The following is a 7533-nucleotide window of genomic DNA, read 5'->3' as shown; positions in this document are numbered from 1 at the left end:
AATACCAGAGTGGTGTACTATATAGCCGGATCAATGAGTTAGCCAGCTAACTTTGATAAACAAACAGAAATAACATCTGATTAATACCAGTGGTGTACTATATAGCCGGATCAATGAGTTAGCCAGCTAACTTTGATAAACAAACAGAAATAACTATGGATTTTATGGTTCATTAAGAAATCTAAACTTAATGTCTTTTTGGTTGTGAGTCAATTAGACCATGGCCATTTCAAGATCTAAAAAAATATTTTAATAAAAGTAAAAACATTTCTGAATATTGATCCTGCTTTGTAGTAAACCCCTCACAGGCAGCAATACACTAAAACAATGTTTTAAAGGTAGATAACAGTACGCTGGCCCAGACAGCATTTTTTGTACTTTCTACATGTTCACCAGTGAGGCCATAAGCTACATGCAGAGCTGTTCCTGGAGAGCTACCGTCCTATATTTTCTCACTCCGAACCACAATCTAGCACACCTGATGCTAATAATTAGCTGGTTGATAAGATTATTCAGGTTAGTTACAACTGGGGTTGGAGCTAAAAACCTACAACAGGCTAGCTCTCTGGGAACAGGGTTGGAGAGCCCTGGGCTACAAGCTAGCCTTCAGCCAAAACCAAGAGTGTCTATTCCATTGTGTTTGATAGGAAGGTCTAATCCTCATGTACTGGCACACCAGAACCCCCCAGCAGAAATTAAATACATGGTTCATTCCTTACACAGCCTGTGAATGTGAATCCAACACCACAAAGAAAACCATGGTCTTACAGAAACGTATTTTATTCACACCACTTTGTACTCCAACTATGTTAGAACTTAACATAAGCTATCCTATGTTGATCGTTCATTCTTCGGTGCACACTATTAAAAAAAAGTCAATACATATGCATTAGAAATAATCAGAAGGGGGCACAGGCGATTCTGAAAATCCTTGCAGCCTCCCTTTTGACCACTTAAAAAGAACAAGACATTTTTAACACAGCTCAGAGGGGCTTGGAAAAGACTAAGGTTTTGACGTTGGTAAAGCATTTACATTTGGGACAGAACAGAAGTCAAATAGTGATAATGGTAAATAGAGGAATATACTGCTTGGGAACACCACAAAACACAATTCCATTGACGACAAAAAAGTACCATTGACAAATGTGTATTCTTCACATTAGCATTTCATAGAAACAAAAAAAATCTAAACTAGGCGTAAACAAATCGAATATATACATTGAGGTAAAAACACATTGGTCTTCAGAGGAGGTATTTTCTTTAGATTTGAATGACCCAATATCCTGTTAATTACACTTCATATTTTTTTCAGCTTTTTTTGTTTATTTATAAATCAAGTGATGCATACATTGGAACACAATCACATGCAGCTCGTCATTCTAGGAGGAAAAATGACAGAAGAGAGAATAGTCTAACTTAGGCACCAAATAAAACACGATAAAGCTTTCTTTTACACAATGGTCTCACTACAGCAGCCACATGGAACACGTGGAGAGCACCTCTATTGGTTTTTTATTTAGCAAGCAGGACCCTTTTGTGACCCAAACCATTGCTTTCTTTCCCATGGGCATTAATTGGCAGTCTAAAAATGTCTCCAGAATGATGATGCCTGTGCTTTCTGACACTACTGAGCCACAGTACTGCACATAAAAAAAGGTCCAGATAGTAGCATAGATAGAGACCAGTAAAACTGTGCCCAAACAGGACAGGAGTGAAAAATGGAAAGCCAAGGGACCACGTTAACCAAAAAATTTGCATAACTATAAGAGGAACCCGTGTGTTGTGGTTTTGCATGCCAACTGGGCATATGCATGACCTTTGAAGAAATTATGCAAATTGTGCTCCGGTTTGCGGCCTCTCTCGGGAAAGGTAGAGCCATTTGAGTTTATACATTCACGTCCGTTTAATCTCAGTGCTTACATTTTTGGGGGGTCATCATTTGCATATCTCCCTGGCCTCAAATAGATCACACAATAAATCAAATAATTAATTTAAAACAAATTAACTCAAATAAAAATAGGAACCATTAGTGTTGCTCCTTGCTTGGAGCAACAGTACTGCATATCCAGCGGTGCCGTCTACACCATTTGTCTGCCAGTGATAAAATTACCAGATCATATGGGTTTGGGACACAAAAGGGCACGTACAGCAAACACCCACCCTTTCAACCCTCATAACTGGTGCAACAAAGATGGCCGCTGGCAGTCTGCTGCCTGGGACATCCTGGCTTGTGTCTCCTTTCTGTGTTTGGGTGGAAATAGATGAGCAGAAAGGAGGCACAGAAAAGTTTGGGGGGGGTGGGGGGGGGGATATTGAAAAGGACACTGGTAGCACCTCAAGAGACCTCTAGGCAAACTAAATGCGCTTCGAGACCTAAAACCCCACTTTTCCACTCTAGACCACCCCGAAAGCCGCAACTGTGTCGCCCCATTTTTATAATAAAACCAGAGGTGCAAAGGTATGGTTGTTGTCGTTGTTTCTGTTAACACGTAAGCTGGTATGGCCAGGAAAAATGACCTGCGTATCACTGAGACGAATACCTGGATATGTCATGTTTTTTACAGTTAATGTAAGAATAAGTCACCTTTGATTTTGGAAACGAAAAGAAAGGCTGCTGGTGATTTTAAGACAGAAATGTGTCCGGACACAGAATGAACGTTGGCCCAGTGTAGACAACGGAGGCATAGATAGCGAAGTAGTCAGCTGAACTGCTGCTGTTTGAGTGTTGTTGTTATGTCCCAGAGAATGGAGTTGACCTTGCCACAAACACAAGCTCTAAGATCTAGCATTATGTACACGCACGGGGACCAAATTCAGCATGATGACATTTCTGCTCTTTTTTTCTTTCGTTTCAGCGATATCTGTTACTCTCTTAATATTAGGGATAGCTTTCACTTCCTTTTCGTTCAAACTATTTTAGCTGACCAACTGTGCAGGACAGAGCTTCCAGCCAGATATACAAGATGTAGGATCTTAAAATTGGATCAGTTCGCTGAAAAAAAATCATGCAGCAACAGGAAATGAGAGTTATTACGTGGATTATAATTAATGGACATTTTTGTAGGGGTTGGTACATTTTTTGTAAGTGAAAATTGCAAACTTCAGAAGTATTTTTAAACCTCAAATACACACGTTTAACTTGTCCTGCTGATTTACAGGAATGTTTTCCTGCAACGGGGTGATCAAATTAAGATCCTACATCAATAGTTGTATATATACACCATTTCCCGCCCTCTGTCCATTCATTTCCACTAACTTTATTCTTCCAAATGAACATTTTCAGTATGTAGCAGGGATCACTAAAACCACTATATGGCACAGCATACAATCAATCTCCAAGGTTCAACACAATGTAAAGATCATTTCCTGAAGCACATCTAATCAGAAATAATATTTAAAAAAAAATGCTTAAAGGGCTACTTCAGCATTTCTCTACGGGATGAAGATTGACCTGATGCATCAGACAGACGTACAGAGAGACATAGACACAGAGACACAGAGATCCCAGCACTCACCCTTGGGGAACACCAATGGTGAATCATGTAGAGACAAAAACATCATGGCACAGATCTATTAAGAGGCATGTGGGATATGTTATGTACATCCAATCGGGGCTCTCACAGAGCATCTCTGACCTCATCTTGGTTTCTGAACAGAGGCAGACATTTTGTAGCAGCACAGTGTCCCATAGATAAATACAATGCATCCAAACAGCAGACAGTTGAAGAGAAATCCAAAGGAATAATAAAAGAACAAAGACAACCTTATTGCCACACAGGTTCACGTGCAGTTAGGTCAGAAGAAGTGCACTTATTGCCAAACACTCATATATTTTGGGGTTCTGTTTATTTTTTGTGATGATTGACAACAGTATTTCATTTAAAAAAAAGATTATATATATATATTTTTTTACACATGCTTCAATATGAGGTTTTCCTTAGTATGCTGAAATAGAACAATAAGCTGCAGTGACATCAAGACTGTGGAAACTGAACATACCAAAACGAGCACAATCCAAATTGGTATAAATATGCAGCTTGCAGGTTTAGGTGTGTGGCAATAGGGCACCTTACAATACAAAAAAAACATACAATTGTTAAAGATGCACTATGCAGAAACCGCTCTGCCACTTCCTGGTTGCTAAAATTCGAATAGTTCGCCTAATTTCAATTTGTGTGACAAAACAAGCAAGTATAGTTTAGAGAATCATTGTACCTAAACCATTGTGAAATTTTCCATAACCAAAAATAGTGCATTTTCAGGTGTTTGAAGCTGGTGCACAAAACCAAAAGTAAAGCAAAAACTAAACTTAAAAACAGGAAGCACAGAAATAACGCACATAGAAGAGATCTACCGATTCTTAGACTTGCTTTCAAATGAGAATGACAGATCTATAATTCACATTTCTATGTGAATTTTGACGGTCGCCCAAAAAGTTACATATTGCAGCTTTAAATCTGGTGCTATATTTACTTTTTTTCTTTATATAGAATATTGACCCTACTTTCTAATAGTTATTATTTATCATCTTACTTTTCACAAAACAAAAGCAATCCTGCCTCTCTCCATTGGTCCCTTAAGATTTGCTAAGCTGAAATGTGAAGCAGTTTACATAATGTAACAGAACATTTTTATCCGTAAATGTACATTCTTGTAGTAGTAGAAAAAGTTGCAAAAACCCCCCCCGGAAAACCTATGGCTTAGTAAATATCCATTTGCTATATTTAAATGAATGTACCTCACCTTGTTTTTCTTTAAAGAGCCATCTAAAACAATAAATGTGTGCCGTCACACACTCTGAAACAACCCCCCAAAAAGTATAATCCAACAATGCATGTTCATAGGGCAACTTCAGTAATGCTTGAGCTGTTTTTTATTTCTCCTTAAAGCCACTTTGGAGGTGACCAGTGTAGTCCTGTGGGTACTAGCCCCACTATCAGTCTGGTATTCAGTTTCTATACAGCAGAGAGAGCGCGAGAGAGAGAGAGAGCGCGAGAGAGCGCGAGAGAGAGAGAGAGAGCGCGAGAGAGAGAGAGAGAGCGCGAGAGCGAGAGAGAGAGAGAGAGAGAGAGCGAGAGAGAAGGTAGAAAGACATCCCTTGTTGCTGTTTTGATGAGGGGGGCTGGCGGAGGGGGGTAGAGGGAGGGTGGGTAGATGGCACCAGAGAGGCGGTATTGTGGCTGCCCCTGGCAGTGTGGCAAGGCCACATGTGTCCTTTCATGTGCATAGGAGGAGGAACACTCCCTGCTGCTCCTACAGCTCTGGGAGGGCTTCTGTCAAGACTCCATGTGATCTTACACACACACACACCCACCCACACCAACACCCACCCACCCTCACACAGTAACTGACATGAGAGGAGAAGAAGGGGGGTAGGTTTAAAGCAGTGGCACTTTCAGGTTATCACCTGGCTCGGAAGGCATGATGGCGACTGTCGAGCTGTTGTTGTCGTAGTAGTAGCAGAGCAGAGTATATAAAATAGATACATTTTATCTATATTGCATATGCCATAGCATGTTGGCCAAGACTGAATGAGCTCATGTCCAGTTTGTTTGCAAACAAAAACCAATAAGTTAAACTGACCTGTAGTCCCCCTGTACCGTGATACGTAGGGAGAAGAGAAAGAAACACTAAAAAAAGATGCAACATTTTCTGGAGACGAGTCCAACAGCACACCAGCATCTCTCCATGGGAAAAAACACAAATAATAACTCAATTAATATGCTCGTTTTTAAGTACCAGATGGTAAAAAAATAAACAAACTATAGTTCATTCAGTCTTTTTCTAGGGCGGTTCTCGTCGAGTCCAAGCTACCTCGCCCAGTGACAGAACATTTGTTGTTGGAATGGAGACATTGTCACCTGAATGTTATGACCAGCAGTCATGCAACCTTAGGGTTTTTCTTGTGGGTTGTTGATGTTTCCTTTCCTCTGGTTTCTGCTGAACAGCATTGAGAGATGGGTCTGTGGCAGGGTGGGACTACTTCGGTCTGTAATCACCCTGATAGGTAATTCACGAGCACTGGAGGAAGTGATCCCACCAATCTTGAGGACAAGGGGGTGGGGTTTGCACTGGCAAACATCCCTCCACCAGATCCACCCATCACCTCCGTGACACAGGAAATAGATCCACGCGCCGGTCAGCTGGGCGACGAGGAAACGATGACGCCGTTTAGGGAGGGGTCGGGGGATATCAGAGTAAAACTTCACCGTGCCGCCTCTCCTTTCAAACCAAGAGGAAGATCAGCGGGGCGAGAACTAATGATGGTAATAATAAAATAATAAGATTATGAATAATATAATAAGAGAAAGGGAGTGTCTACATCTTGATGCCCTCTGATTGGCTGAGCTGGGAAAGGGTCTTCTTGATGCGTAGCGCAGTGAGGCGGGCGGCTCCGTTGGCATACCAGCACTCCCTCATGATCTTAGCCATTACCCGCAGAGCCTGGAGGAAAGAGAGAGGAAGGTTGACTTGATGAAAAAAAAAACGTCACTAAAGCAACGTGTTAGAACAGAGGTGTGTATGAGTATTTTTTATCATGACAATGATATTAGTAAACAGTGGTTTCGTATTCCCAGCAGAACAGAGAGGCAATATCCCAGTGTGCATCACACACACATAGGGAGAGTCCCCCCCCTCCTCACTGTACCCCGATCAAACGCGGAGGGGCCAGGGCCCTGATTCAAAACACTTTTTGTTTAAGGAGAAACATAAGAAATAGCGCAAGAACATTTCCAAGAACCTTTGAGGAATAGCAACTTTGCTTAACTATAGACTTATGAAGAAAGTACAGGGGTGAAAACATGGCAGTTAAGAAAAAAAATCTTCTTAAGGTTTTGTGAACCTGGGCCCCTGTGTGCTCTTAACCACTTACTGATGTTTTTATCCTTTCCACTGTTAGACTCCTGAGAGGCTTGGCTGTGGCCATTGGGTGTACAAGGTAACCCAATACCTACTTCAACAATAGCCCTGTTTTGCTCTCCTAAATTGAAAACCCTGGGCCAATCTGATGCTCATTCCTCAAAAACGTGTTTAAAGGGATAGTTCGGGATTGTGGTAATGGTTCAAGATTGTGGCACTGAGCATACTAGGTGTACCCGAAGTCTTTGCGTGAAGCTAGTTAGCATTTGATTGCAAAATTACCTGCAACTTCCTGCATACTGGATGCAGAGACATAAAACCACAAGTTCATCTGACTCTTGGGAAGTAGGCTTCATTGCCAAAATCCCCTTACTATCCTTTTAAGAAAGTAATGGCATGTTTTTGGTGGAGCTGGAATGAGACGTTGAATCATTTTGTTGCCAGCCTTGTAAACAGCATCTGTTTTCTGGCCATAATTTGTCTACATCTCTCAGAAACCTGTCGAGGACATAATCTTGGAGATTTCCACTAGTGCTTATTAAGACAGAGTGCACTCATTTGGATTAACGCTGACAAATACTCTTCAGGAAGCTTTCTGACAAGTAGGCCTCGCCGCCGCATCTGCTACGGTCTCTCAGTACAACCCACGTCAGTGGCTATGTATATGCTCCA

At 41.4% G+C, this 7533-nt stretch overlaps 1 protein-coding gene across 3 annotated transcripts in view; it reads right to left on the bottom strand.

Moving 5' to 3' along the window:
* Nucleotides 1-764: 764 nt before the first annotated feature.
* The window catches only part of LOC139531820 (TGF-beta receptor type-1-like), a 63671-nt gene continuing 56902 nt past the window's right edge, over nt 765-7533 (bottom strand). For all 3 annotated transcript variants that reach the window (XM_071328691.1, XM_071328693.1, XM_071328692.1), the window contains exon 9: nt 765-6444. In XM_071328691.1, coding sequence (XP_071184792.1) covers nt 6319-6444 — 126 coding nt within the window. In that variant the 3' untranslated portion in view covers nt 765-6318. The remainder of the gene's footprint in view (nt 6445-7533) is intronic.

This window comes from Salvelinus alpinus, chromosome 10, assembly GCF_045679555.1.
Source record: "Salvelinus alpinus chromosome 10, SLU_Salpinus.1, whole genome shotgun sequence".
NCBI lineage: Eukaryota > Metazoa > Chordata > Actinopteri > Salmoniformes > Salmonidae > Salvelinus > Salvelinus alpinus.
The sequence above is the reverse complement of the archived record's forward strand: the minus strand, read 5'-3'. Positions and strand labels throughout refer to the sequence as shown.